Source organism: Peromyscus eremicus, chromosome 17 (assembly GCF_949786415.1).
Source record: "Peromyscus eremicus chromosome 17, PerEre_H2_v1, whole genome shotgun sequence".
Lineage (NCBI taxonomy): Eukaryota > Metazoa > Chordata > Mammalia > Rodentia > Cricetidae > Peromyscus > Peromyscus eremicus.
Window position 1 is genome coordinate 57,916,788 of NC_081433.1, and position 13,896 is coordinate 57,930,683.

Below are 13,896 nucleotides of genomic sequence, written 5' to 3' on the forward strand. Positions count from 1 at the left end.
TTCTTTTTTTATTTTATAATTTAATTTTACATATCAGCCACGAATTCCCTTGTTCTCCCCCCTCCCGACACCCTGGCTTCCCCCCCAGGGCGGCAAAGACTCCCCTGAGGATTGAGTTCAACTTGGTAGATCCAGTCCAGGCAGGTCCAGTCCCCTCCTTCCAGGCCGAGCGAAGCGACGCTGCATAAGCCCGAGGTTTCAAACAGCCAGCTCATGCAATGAGCACCAGACCCGGTCCCACTGCCTGGATGCCTCCCAAACAGATCAAGCTAATCAACTGTCTCACTTATCCAGAGGGCCTTATCCAGTTGGGGGCTCCTCAGCTATTGGTTCATAGTTCATGTGTTCCCATTCATTTGGCTATTTGTCCCTGTGCTTTTTCCAACCTTGGTCTCAAAAATTTTCACTCATACAAACACTCCTCTTTCTCACCAATTGGACTCCTGGAGCTCCACCTGGGGCCTGGCCGTGGATCTCTGCATCTGGTTCCCTCAGTCATTGGATGAGATTTCTAGCTCGACAATTAAGGTGTTTGGCCATCCTATCACCAGAGTAGGTCAGTTCGGGCTTTCTCTCGACCATTGCCAGTAGTCTATTGTGGAGGTATCCTTGTGGATTTCTATGGACCTGTCTAGCACTTTGCTTCTTCCTATTCTCATGTGGTCTTCATTTACCATGGTCTCCTATTCCTTGTTCTCCCTCTCTGTTCTTGATCCAGCTGGGATCTCCCGCTCCCCCAAGCTCTCTTTCCCTTGACCCTCGCCCTTCATTACCCCCACTCATGTCCAGGCTGTTCATGTAGATCTCATTCCATATCTCTGTCAAGAACCAGGTCTTAGATTCATTGCTTCTTTCAATGGTTTTATTTGCTTCTATTTCATTAATCTCTGGGCAGATGGACTTCCTTCTTTGGTTGTGTGTCTGATGTCAGATTTTAGCCTGCCTTAGATAAGGCCAATGCCAGAGCTGTGTGGCCAGTTAGGCCAGGCAAAGCTGGGGCATGAGCTGCTTGACTGGACCTTCATCAGGCAAAGCTAATGTGAGCCATGGTCTGGAGCTATGCCTATGAGTGTGAGTATGGTAGGGGTGGGAGGTGGGAGTAAGGGAGGTACTCACCAGCTGAAGTCAGAGCCTGAGGGTCCAGCCTCCTCCCCTTCCTCCTCCACTCAGGCTTCTCCTCTTCTTCCCAACTATCTTCTTTCCACTTCCATGTCTATAATTATTAATTGTTATTACTGGTGGCTCAATGAGTTTAATTAGGGTTATTTGCAGGAATGTGGACACCTCCTTACCAGTGGCGTAGCCACTGAAGAAAATGCCTCTCTATTTCCATTAACTGCCTTATTGTACTGTAATTTCCTCTGAATTGAAACATTCCATCCTGGAGCAAGATTCATTAAGACTCAGGAAGTAAACAACTCTAGTCTCAGGAAATCCCTTAAAACTCATCAGGTTCACGAGGCTCCTCCTTCCCCAAAGATACGTAAGTAGTAAGGACTGCTGGAGAGAGGAGACGCTCTGACCTGTAGAGCTGCAGAGAGCTCTGGGCTTCCAGCTCTGTGAGCTGTCACCCATGCTGGCCGACTTTGGTGATGCCGCTGTCTTTGAGTCATTTCTGCTTCTGTAAGTGACCCCAATAGAACTCATTGGTTCACCAAGTTGGACATTGGTGGTGTCCAAACTTGGGTCTGTCACAGTCTCCCTACCTGGGGTGAGAAGATGTTTGTTTACACCTCCTCAGATAACAGTGTCACACAACATACCTGCAGAGTCCCAGGAACTATAGCCCTAGGTGGGGACTGATGAGCCCCTCCACCACCTCTCTCTTTACTTTGAAAAGTCCCCTCTCCTCCATGCTCCAACTTTGAGGTACTGCCTCATCCCAGGAGCCAATTGATCACTGACTGAAGCCTCTTGGGTTTCACTGATTGAAAGCCGGGGCTCAAAAAAAATCCTTTTTTCTCTTGAGGTTGATTGTCTCAGATACTTTGTTACAGTGGGAGAAATCTGACTATTGCAAACTCAAACACCTTCAGTGGTTTCCTGGAAATCTCATAATGGAGTTCACATCCCTTGGCCTAGCTTTTCAGGGTCCTTAGAATCGAGCCACCATCTCCCCTGACACCCTCATCTTCCTCACGGCTGGGTGCAAGCCTGCATCTCCAGGCCATCATCTGAACAATTGCACCTCCTGGAAGGACCACTCAGTCTCTCCCCTCCCAGGTCCTCCAATGCTACTTCTGAGCCACCTCCTCCAGGAAGGCCGTTCTGCTCCCTCTGGCCAGTCCCGCCTCCCTTGTGTCTAAGGGCCATGTTCCCAGGCCAGGACAGGGACTCACTCCTGACAGTTGCTGTCAAAGCTGAAGACACACTTCTGCAGACTGTCCAGCGTCATGAGGCTGATGTGTTCAAACATGTCCAGGCGGGCACTTCCCTTGGAGGCTAGGCGCTGCCACTTGGCCTGGCCAGAGAAGGGGACATTAATGGGCTGGGCCTTGGCACTTTGAACCTCTTCCCAATGGCAGTCACCAAAAAGGAGCCCCCCAAAACAGCCTCTGATTTGACCTGATTTGCTGTGTGCCATACTAAGATAGAACCGGTACCCCACCATCCACAGATCACGTCTTTAACTGGGTGGACTTGAGCAAGCTCCCTGATATGTCAGACCTTCAGGGTCGCCCTCACTGGGCAGTACTGCCCTCTACTTCACAAGCTTGTGAAAGTAAAAGCAGACAGCGGATAATTACAGAATCGGCATGTGAGACCATTGTTTGACACATAAGGTGTTCAGTCGGTGCTATCTTTCTTGATCTTCACTGTTATAAATTTATTTCAAAAATATCAGGCGGCAGTGGTGCACACCTTTAATCCCAGCACTCGGGAGGCAGAGCCAGCCGGATATCTGTCAGTTCGAGGCCAGCCTGGTGTACAAAGCGAGCTCCAGGACAGGCACCAAAACTACACAGAGAAACCCTGTCTCGAAAAACCAATATATATATATACACATATATATCCCTAGGTTCTGGTCATGTGGCTCAGTCAGAAAAGTGCTTGCCACTTTAGCATAAGGATCTGAGTTCAATTCCCAGAACCCATGTTAAAAAAAAAAAGTGGTCATGGTGGCATGCATCTGTAATCCTAGGCCCAGAGATGTGGAGACAGGAGGGTCCCTAGGGCTCAACAGCTAGCCGGCTTGGCCAAATTGTTGAGCTCCAGGTAATAAAAGACCCTGTGTCAAAAAAGCAAGGAGAATGGTAACTAAGGAAAGATACCCATGGTTGACCTCTGATCTACACACACACACACACACACACACACACACACACACACACACACACACACAGGTGTATCTGCACACACACATGTTGGGAGCAAGGCAGCCTAGTCTCGGATCAACACGTGACTACTTATCCAATGGGTTTCCTCAGGGCAAGGTACCCATGGAAATGGACTCTCACTTGGCAAGGACCAGTAGTCCACAGGACAGCATAGGAATTTGCAAAATTCATGCATCTTGCAGGCTCTTTTCTCTCCCATTATATTGGTGATTCTTCAGGTGGTTTTTAGTTTTATTTGTCAGTCACACATGCAACAGCTGTAATTTTCCCTGGAAATTCTGCTCTTTTTCAAATATTTCCTCCTAAGATTCAGCAGGGGGTTAATGCTTCTTAAATTTTTTATCTGGAATTGCTAATTACAACTCCCAATCCTGGGAACTTTTCTGACTCAATAGAGATAGTTAGGTACATATGAGAACACAACACTTGGAACATTAACCATGTTTCACAGTTCGGGAAAGGGCATCCATACACAGGCTTGGAAGAAAGCCTTAGGAATACACATGGTGTCAACCGTTGAGATTAAGTTCCCTGGAAACCAAGCATAGAATCATTGGTAGGATCTAATATGCTCTAAGAGGAAAAAATACAATGCGAAATGTGGGATGGATAGACCTATTCTTACCATACATAGGAGCTTATATTGGTGGAAGAATTATGGTACAGTGAGATGGGAAGAGAGTGCCTTATCAAAGTCTGCCTTTTACAGAGAGATTGAGACATGGGACCCTCTTGTAGAAAAGGGAACTGTATAAAAATATATCTTGAAAGAATTGTCTCGTTTGAATATTGCTTTAAGTATTGCACCCAGGTCTATTACTTTTTACTTTTGTAACCACAAGTAGCTGCCAGCTGATGTAAGTGTTGTGAGAGCAGGATGTGTCTGACTTGATATTTAGTTAAGGCTCCAAAAATGCTGAACCCTATGTCTAGAATAAAGTTATGTAGGGGGTGGGAAGGTGTATTTGGGGAAGCATAAAGGGGAACAATGGGGGCTTTCATAATGATCACTATGTATTCCTTAAATTATGATGTATTTCTTCAAATTAAAAAATGGGAACTGATAATAAAGCTGTACATGCAACCATGGTAAGAAAAACTCTAAGTATAAATAAAGACGGCCTGAGCTCTTCATGGCCACTTGAGTGCAATCCACTTGGTGGTCAGAAGTTTTCCTTGCTCCAATGCCCCTTCCCTGCCTCAGGACCTGAACCTGAGGTGAGGCTGGACCCTGGCACACACACACAGGTATACATGCACACACACACACACACACACACACACACACACACACACACACCTGTAGTATGTGAGAGTTTACTGTCCCTGATCATGAGAATCCTTTCTAGGAATCAATAATTCACTGTCCTATTATTTCTCACCTGGGCCATTTCTCAGATGTGTTTGCAAAGGACAGCTCAGAGGGCAGCAGTGACCCCAGGCTTCCTTGTTTCCTATCACAGAAGATCCCAGCCTGGCACGACCACTCATGCCTTTAATCCCAGTATGCAAGAGGAAGAGACAGGACCCCAAGTACAGCTGGCTAGAGAGACTAGCTGTATCCATGAGCTCTGGGTTTGATTGAGAGACCCTGCCTCAATGAGTCAGGCTGAGAGAGATGGATGAAGATTTCCAACATCAAGCTTGGGCCTCCACATGCACACACATGCGAACATACAAACCCTCTGTGATGATTAATGTTGATTGCCAGCCTCACAAGATCTGGAGTTACCTAGGAGACAAGCTTCCGGGCATTCTTGTGAGGGATTATCTGTGTTAGGTTACCCTTTGTGCATGCCTGGAAGGGGTTATCTGATGTGTTGGCTAGTTTTGACTGTCCACTTGACACAGTTAGAATCACCTGGGAAGAGAATCACTCCATGAGGTGTTTTCTAGATCAGGTCAGCCTGTGGACATGTGTCTGGGGGATTGTCTCGACGGTTAATTGATTCGGGAAAACCCATCCCACTGTGAGTGGCACCATTCCCTAGACAGAGGTTCCTGGACTGAACAGAGAGGAGAAGACTGGCTGTGGGTGAGCAGGGATCCTTGCGTATCTTCTCTCTGCTCTTGACCATGGCCATGACACGTTCAGTGACACCTCAGTCATTTTTTTGTCTGGGAATTCTATCACAGCAGCAGAAGAGAAACTAGAAGGCTGACGTTAACTGGAGGGCAATGGGCCACCCTGAAAGCAGGTGGGCCAGCGGAGTCCGTGGCTGTACACAAAGGAGAAAGTGAGCTGAGCGCCAGCACTCAACCCTCTTTGCTCCCTGACTACGGATGCAATGGGACTAGCCGCCGCACGCTTCTGCCACTGTGACTCCCCCAAACGATGGAGCGTGGAGCAAAGCGACTTCCTCCCTTGAGTTGCTTCTGTCTGGGTATTTTATCACCGCCTCCATCTGAGCAGGGACTGGAGACCAGACCTGTCTACAGCCCTTTGTCCCCCAGGCTCCAGCTGGGGACCTGGGTTCCAGGGACTCACATGCATGATGTTGGTGCTGGCGCTGAAAATCTTCACATATGGCTTCAGGATGTTGAAGTGGAAGGCGGGTGTCAGCATGCGCCGGTGGCGGCTCCACTTGTCACCGGCACTCATCAAGAGGCTATCTCCTAATAAAGCAGCACGGCAGTAGGAAAGGAGAGCACCCTCCCCCCGGCCCCCGGGCCCCGGCCCCCTGGCCCCGGCCCCCTGGCCCCCGAGGGTGTTCCCAGGCCCTCACCTGTTGGTACTCACCCAGCCAGGGCTTCAGAAAACTGTAGAAGACTGTGTCCTTGGGAGCAACTGAAGCTGGTGTGAACAAGGACCATCAGGAGCCATGGCGGGAGGGAGGACATGGAAGGGATGGGGCCCTTAGCCTGGGATCTGCACACTCCCCTCCAAGTCCACATGGTAGGGTTAGGGGCAGGGGCAGAGGGTGCAGGGAGGACTCAGCCTGACATGACACACATACTTCAGCACACCTTCACACAGCTACTACATGGCTGAACATGTTTCCCCTGCCAAGCACAGCATCACATTCTGCAGACCTTTATAGAGACCCACTGCTCCTATCCGCTCCAGCATGTGCTGACATCGCCTGACATAGTCATGTGACACACACAGACATACATAGGCTAACGTGACTGAAGTACACATGACCTGCCCTGAGTGTGACACAGATGGTCAGGCACACCTCAGCATGTCCCATTGACAGGCCCCAGATGAGATTTGAAAGTCCATTTCTGGGCCAGGCATGAGGGAGCATGCCTTTAATCCCAGCATTCTGGAGAGAGAGAGGCAGGTGGAACTCTGTGAGTTCCAGGCCAGCCTGGTCTGCATAGTAAGTTCCAGGCTAGCCAGAGCTACACAATGAAAATACAGTAAAATATAGTGTTTAGGGAAATAGAGTTTTAGAGGGGAAAAGTTCATTTTGGGAGCAGCAAGATGGCCCAGTAGGTAAAGGTGCTTGCCACTTAGCCTGATGACCAGAGTTCAATGGCTGGGACGAAGAGAAATGACTTCCCAAGTTGTCCTCTGACCTCTACCCTTGCTCTGTAGTACGCACACATGCGCACATAAATAAACGTAAAAATAATACTAAAGTTAATAATAATAATAATAATACTTCCCTGATGTAACCTACACAGGCCTCAACACTACTCAGATTTTTCCCAAAAGGTCTGTCTCAGTCATAGCTCTGAAAGGCCCTGGTCCCAGACTTCAGACACTCCAAGCAGGACATGGACACAGCCAGGAGAAAAAGACAGTTTCTAACAACACCTCAGACGAGAGCCGGTCAGAAGCCAACACGTCCCATTGTCTGTAGCCCCAGAGAAAACCACTGTCATATAAACCCGGGTGGGAACCAGGCGCAGCCACCAGCACACACCAAAAAGATAGAAGCGTCTGGGAGATACCACATGGAATGCTCTAGACAGGGGCCAAATGACCACAGGTGAGTCAGGTGGGTCCAAATGAGACAAGGGCAGGGGCATTTCTACCACAGCCCTTCCTGACCACACTGAGGTCACCTGAGACTCACGGGTGTGCAAGCTGGGACCAGCATGGTGTCTACCTGGAGCCAAGAGCACAGGCTTGATGAAGGCAGGGTGGAATATGCGGATGACGGGTTGCCATGGCCCCACCCACCAGCAGCACACGTCCCTGAAGGTCCGCACCAGGCTCTGGACGTACAGGAGCCCTTCCTCCGAGCTCTGGATCTATAGAAGAGAAGGACCCACCTGGTGTTTGCTTCTCTGGGCTGCCAGAGGTAACAAGCAGGGTAGGGAGCCACAGGGAGTCCCAGGGATTCCATCCAGGACTTCATCCACACTGCTGAGCCTTGCCCAGGTCCCCCATCCTGAGTCTTGGGACAGAAGATATATCCTCACTTAGTATCCTAAACACTGTATTTTATTTTATTTTATTTTATTTTATTTTATTTTGCCTTGTGTGCATGCTTGAGTGAGTGCACATGTGCACATGATCATGTGTATGTGAGTATGGAGGCCAGAGGTCAACCTCAGGTATCATCTAATTTGTTTTTTTTTTATTACTTTCTATTTATTTGTGGGACATCAAGTGCTATGGTGTACATTGTAGAGGTCAGAGGATAACTTGCAGGAGTTGGTTCTCTCCTTCCACTGTGTGGATCCCTGGAATTGAACTCAGATTGCCAGGCAATCGCCTTTACCTGATGAGTCATCTCACCAGCCCCAACTTTGTTTTCTTGAGACAGAATCTCTCAGTGGCCTGAGGCTCACTGACTGGGCTAGGCTGGTGAGCCAGTGAGCTCCGGGGACCCAGCTGTCTGCACCTCCCCAGTGCTGGGGTCGTGTTTGTGCACCAAGCACCTCACTGACTAAGCCATCCCCCAAGCACCCTGAATACCGTATTAACCCGGGTTCTCCTCCATCCCGTCCTCCACATGGAAACAGTTGTACCTCGCAGTTTTCCACATAGCAAGCGGCATGGCTGAGACCTGAGCCTGGGACTGTGGATCCCCAGAGTCACAGAGACTTAGTGCAGACTTTGCCTTGTGAGGGCTGTTTATGGGAACTCCAAGGGGGCGGTGAGCTCTCCCGTGGACCTGAATCTCTAAGACTCATCATTACAGGCATGCCTGAGGGGCGTTGTCTTGATTGTTAATTGATGTAGAAGGACTCAGTCTTTGGGGTGCAGCAACATTTCATGACCTGATCCTGTTCTAGTTTTAATGTTACTGTGATAAAAACACCAAAGGCAACTCTGACTTATACTTCCAGGTCATAGTCCATCACTGAGGGAAGTCGAGGCAGGAACTCAAGCGGGAACCTAGAGGCAAGAACTATGGAGGAACACTGCTCACTGGCTCACTGTGGTTTGCTCACTAGCTTGTATTTATCTGTCTTTCTTAGACTGCTTGGGTCCACCTGTGTAGGGATGGTGCCGTCCACAGTGGTCTGGGCTCTCCTGCATCAATTAACAATCAGAAAATACACCCACAGACATCAGACATGTCCATAGGCCAGTCTGATAGAGGCGATTTTTTAATTAAGATTTCTTCTTCCATGGTGTGTCAAGTTAACAGTCAAGACTTCATTACAATACGTGTGTGTGTGTGTGTGTGTGTGTGTGTGTGTGTGTGTGTGTGTTATACACATGAGTGCAGTACATGCAGAAGCCAGAAGAGGATGTTAGATCCTGGAACTGAAGTTATAGGTGGTTGTGAGCTGCCCAGTGTGGGTGCTGGGAAGTGAATCAGGTTCTCTGTGAGAGCAGCCAGTGAGCTCACAACCACTGAGCTACCTCTCAAGGCCTCTCAGTGCTCCCTCCTGACCCCATCAGTGACAGTGTAGCCCCAGCTTTCAAGTATTCTCCCCCTTTTTTTTGCCAAACTAATAATTTTTCTGTGTTATTCTGTCCTGCTTTTTGCTCCTAATTCTCAGTATAAACACATCTAAAAACAAACATCAATACCATGCAACAGCCTGAAAAACCTGCTACTTTGAAATTCCTTCTGTCAAATGAACTAGTTTGACATTTTAAACACAGCTTTGAGGCTGGAGAGACAGCTCGGTAATTCTGAGCACTTGTTGCTCTTGCAGAGGACCCAAGTTTGGTTCTTTGCACCCACATGGGGCAGCTCACACCTGCCTCCAATTCCAGCTCCAGGGGATGCAACACCCTCTTCTGGCCTCCCTGGGCACTACACACACACACACACACACACACACACACACACACACACAAATAAATAAATAAATAAATAAATAAATAAATAAATAAATAAATAAATAAATAAATCTTTAAACAGAGACTCCCACAAAGTCTCAGAGCAGGGACAAAATGTCCCTAAGTTCTTTGCCAGTGTGTGTGACAGAGTCTCCCTGGGAAGGTGTGTGTGACCAAATGTGTGTGTGAGAGAGTCTCCCTGGGAAGGTATGTGTGACCAAATGTGTGTGTGACAGTCTCCCTGGGAAGACACAACACACACCCCTACTCACCATGACAGACCAAAAGTAATGATTGCACAAGTGTCTGACTTGGCCAACCAACACATTTTATTGGGGTTACTAACAGGATGATGGGAAGGGGCTTACTTACAGGGAGCAGGGATGACTCAAAAGCAGCTGCATCGCTAGGAAACCCACCCAAACATGGGTGATTGCACCCCACCCCAGAAAATTCATGAAAAATAAAGCAACCCTGGAGCTCTCTTTAGAGCTTACAGGCCACTCCACAGCCCAAATATCTTTCTTTATGCAGTTTGGCTGGTCAGAGTCTCCGTCCAGTAAGCGTTTGCCCCTTTTATACTGTTGGCTTAAGGTCCTCAAGAATCTCCTAAGCTTCTGCTCCCCCTGAGGCTCTTGAGCTCCCCTTTTCTTTCTGGAGCAAATGTTTCAATTTGGAAGGAATTTGCAATTTGGAGGAAAATTCCATAGAACAGGTGGCCTCTGCTCCAACTACCAGCAGTGTTTTTTCCCATCTAAAGACTCATGAGCACAGTAATTACCTCATAGGTACAGTCATTTTGTCATAAGCACAGCCATTACCTCATGGGCACAGTCATTACCTCATGGGCACAGTCATTACCTCATGGGCACAGTCATTACCTCATGGGCACAGTTATTACCTCATGGGCACAGTCATTACCTCATGGGCACAGTTATTACCTCATGGGCACAGTCATTACCTCATGGGCACAGTTATTACCTAATGGGCACAGTCATTACCTCATGGGCACAGTCATTACCTCATGGGCACAGTCATTACATTATGGGTCAGCCATTAACTCATGGGCACAGTCATTACCTCATAAGTGCAGTTATTACTGTCTGAATTCTCACCAGATTCTGGACTTTTGAGTTCCTCCAGATCTACCCACTAATCTCTGTGTTAGTTATTTTTATGAGCCTGTGAGCAGAGTCCCTGAAAGAACAGGTGACAGGAGGAAGGCCTTTCTTTGCTCAAGGTTTCAGAGCATTTAGTCCATGGCTGCTCGGCCCATCCACTCGATGTTTCACTTCATGGCGACAGGAGTCTATGGTAGGGGAGTTCTTTACCTCATGTGGACAGGGAGCAAAAAGAGATAAGAAAGGAGAGAGGACAAGAAACTCCCAAGAAGCTGTCCCTAATGATCTATGTCTTCCAACTACACCCTGCCTCCTGAAGTTTCCAGAACCTTCAAACGAGTGTCACCAGCTGGGCACTGGGCATCCAGCAAGCATATGTTGTATAACAATTTTCTCTAACATTCCCTCTGGGAAACAGGAGACTCCAAAGGGGTCTGAAAGTGGAAACACACAAGACGTCAAAGCCTCATTCTGGATGAGCAGAAGTTAGTCCATGTTTCCTCAAGTCTCTCAACACCATGATGTCCACCTTGGCTTTGGAATGTGGATTCTCTCACCCTGGGAGCAGTCCCAGCATCAGAGGCCACCACAAGAGGGAACTCCCATGGGGAGATAGTGGGTGGAAGTGTGGTCTCAGGACTTGTCCCCAAGGTATCCCATATCCCTCCATGGTCTAGGTGGCCCATTTTTATATGGCACTTTTCCCTCCAGGCCTAACAGGATGTCATTTTCAGCATTTCCTGGTAGTCATGGCAACTATAGCAGAACACTGGAGTAGTAGCCAGGCCAATGGTAATGGTGATGGAGTTATTAGACTCCAGGGGAGACCCTTTTCTGGTACTCCAGCTATGACTCTCTCCTCCAGCAGCAAGTGATCTTAGGATATGCTAGAGTGTACCGGAAAAGGAGGGTTTTTAAGACTCTACGGTGCAGCTTCCATGAAGTTGTCACCCAGGATGGTTGGGACCTTACAATAATAGGGCTGTTTGGGGGTCACCCATGATCCTGTAAGTAACCGCTCTCCTATTCTCTGTAAAAACACCAGATAAACCTATTGTTCTCACAGAGCTGGACGCTGGTGGGCTTGCTACTCGGGCACCTCCTCGGGTAAATACTTGATCACATCTACTCAGGAAAAGTTAGCTTGCCACCCAGATAGCCTCTGGTTCCTCCTGCGAGGAAGCCTTGACAGACCCCAAGGGAGCAGAGGTGTCACCTAGGTCTCCATCAGGGTGGCAGCTCTCACCTGTCATCTGCTGGCACCAGGCCCTGGCAGAACAGCCTGTGTGTGGTCCAGCTGAACCCCTGCACCCCTGGCACCATGCCATTTACAAGGAAAAACAAATGTCACCAAATCACCCAGAGGGAAAAACAGATCTAAGTCAACGTTCAAGGTGTGGCCTGAAGGATGGGTTCTGGGAAGGCGTCTGAAAGGGGAAGTGAGTGGCCAGCTCATATCTAGATTGAGCAACAGGGCTAGCTCATTGGTACATCTCAGTTGAGAAGCCAGACATAAGAGGAAGAGGCTGGAGGAAGTAGGAAATCAGACCCCAGAGCTCCCCTGGCCCAGCCACCCCCCTGGGTGTGCCTCGGTGGGTTGCAGCTCATTTCTGTGACCAGTGGGAGACCAGACATGAAAAGATGGAGTAGAGGCAGAGGACTGGCCCTGATCTCCCCTCAGGAGGCTTCAAGCCCAGCACAGACAGCCTGAGAACACCAGGGTCCTCAGTCTGTGGAGCCCATGCTGGGAGCCCTGCAGCATGGGCATCTGTGTGGAAGTCAGCTGGAGATGGATGCAGAGAAACCTATTCTGGGTGGAACGATGTGATTCAGCCCATCCCTGCCCCCATTCCAAGCACCTCACAATTCCTTCCACCCTGAAACCCCAGGCCCACCTCCCTGCCATACTCACCAGGCCCAGGTGACCCAAGAGCCAGTTTCGTTTGGGGGGCTGAAGGAAACAGCAAAGGCGATGGGAGATTTCATAGACAGCATGAGCCTGGCTCAGGATGTAAGCCAGGAGGCAGGAGGCCCCAGTCAGGGGTAGGAACAGCCACAGGGAAGCTGTTGCAGGCCCCAGGCCCAGCCAGGACAGGCTCAGCTGTAGCATCCTGCAGGGCAAATGGACACAAGGTGAGATCCTGGGGCACGGGAAAGGGAGAGGGGTGTCCAGGGACAGTAGACAGGAGCAGGGGATTAAAAGGTGGGGATAAGGCCTGGGAAGGTAGGGACACCCAGGGCAATGCAGGGGGCAGACAAGAAGGAGGAGAAGAGGAGGAAGAATGAGATGGAGGAGGAAGAAATGAAGAGAAGATGGAGAAGGAAAGAGATTGATTTGAGTCCTAGTCATAGACCAGGGGCCAGGGACTATGAGCGAGAAATCAACACCTGATGCCGACTTCCTGTCCTACCCCAGCCTAGGACAGCCCCTCCCCACCCCAGCTGGGACCCCTCATCCCACCGGCCCTAGGCTGGTACCTTCTCTCAGGATCACTCTGTTCCCCAAGTCCTTCTCTCACCTTTTCTGACTCCTGACCAGGGGTGGCTGGAGGAGTCTGGGCCAGCCTACGCCTTGCAGGCCCTGCTGCCTCCTTCTGTCTGGGTAGATGGCCCACATGGGGGCGGAGCCAGCCTGGAGCAGAGGAGAACCAATCAGGACCCCACACTCAGGGTCACACAGACGAGTACTGGGTCCCCGGGACTTCACACCTCTCATGTGGGGGCTTTAGAGGAAGCAGTGGGCAGATCAACAGAGATAGAGCCCCAAAGAAAGGGTATGAGGAAACAGGCTGGCCACCACTATGGGGCCTGTGAACTAGGACTCTGCTCTGTGTAAGAGTGTGAGGAAAGTCCTCCCACCGTGCCTAGGGTCCTCATCCTGCCTCCTGTGCCCAGGCTAGTCTACACACTAGTCTACATAAACTGTCTGCTTTCTTCAGGTGCCCAGCATCCTCACAAAGGCCTATTTCCCTCCACACTCTAAGCAGTCTGCCCTAGAGTCCTGAGTATCAACGGGAAAGCAAGGGGAGGCTCAGAGAGGGCAAGCATCTAACCCAATTTGCACAGCTCAGAAATAATAAATAAATAAATAAAATCTCAGGCTTGTCAGAACGTAAAGCCCAAAGCTTTTCCCTCTCCAGAGCTGTTTTACCCTATGGAGCACAGTGCACTGTCAATGTAGGGACATTTATAGTGCTGGGATCACATGGCCACACACCAGAAGCATCCTGAGGCCCTT

General features: G+C 49.4%; 1 protein-coding gene across 1 annotated transcript; it reads right to left on the reverse strand.

The window, feature by feature from the left end:
- Positions 1–2,335: 2,335 nt before the first annotated feature.
- LOC131894681 (cytochrome P450 4F3-like) lies at positions 2,336–12,768 on the reverse strand. Its single transcript, XM_059244991.1, has 5 exons — positions 12,571–12,768; positions 7,400–7,544; positions 6,079–6,132; positions 5,827–5,954; positions 2,336–2,461 (listed from the first exon to the last, which is right to left on the reverse strand). The coding sequence occupies exons 1-5, from the start codon at positions 12,766–12,768 to the stop codon at positions 2,336–2,338; spliced, it is 651 nt and encodes a 216-aa protein (XP_059100974.1).
- Positions 12,769–13,896: the final 1,128 nt, after the last annotated feature.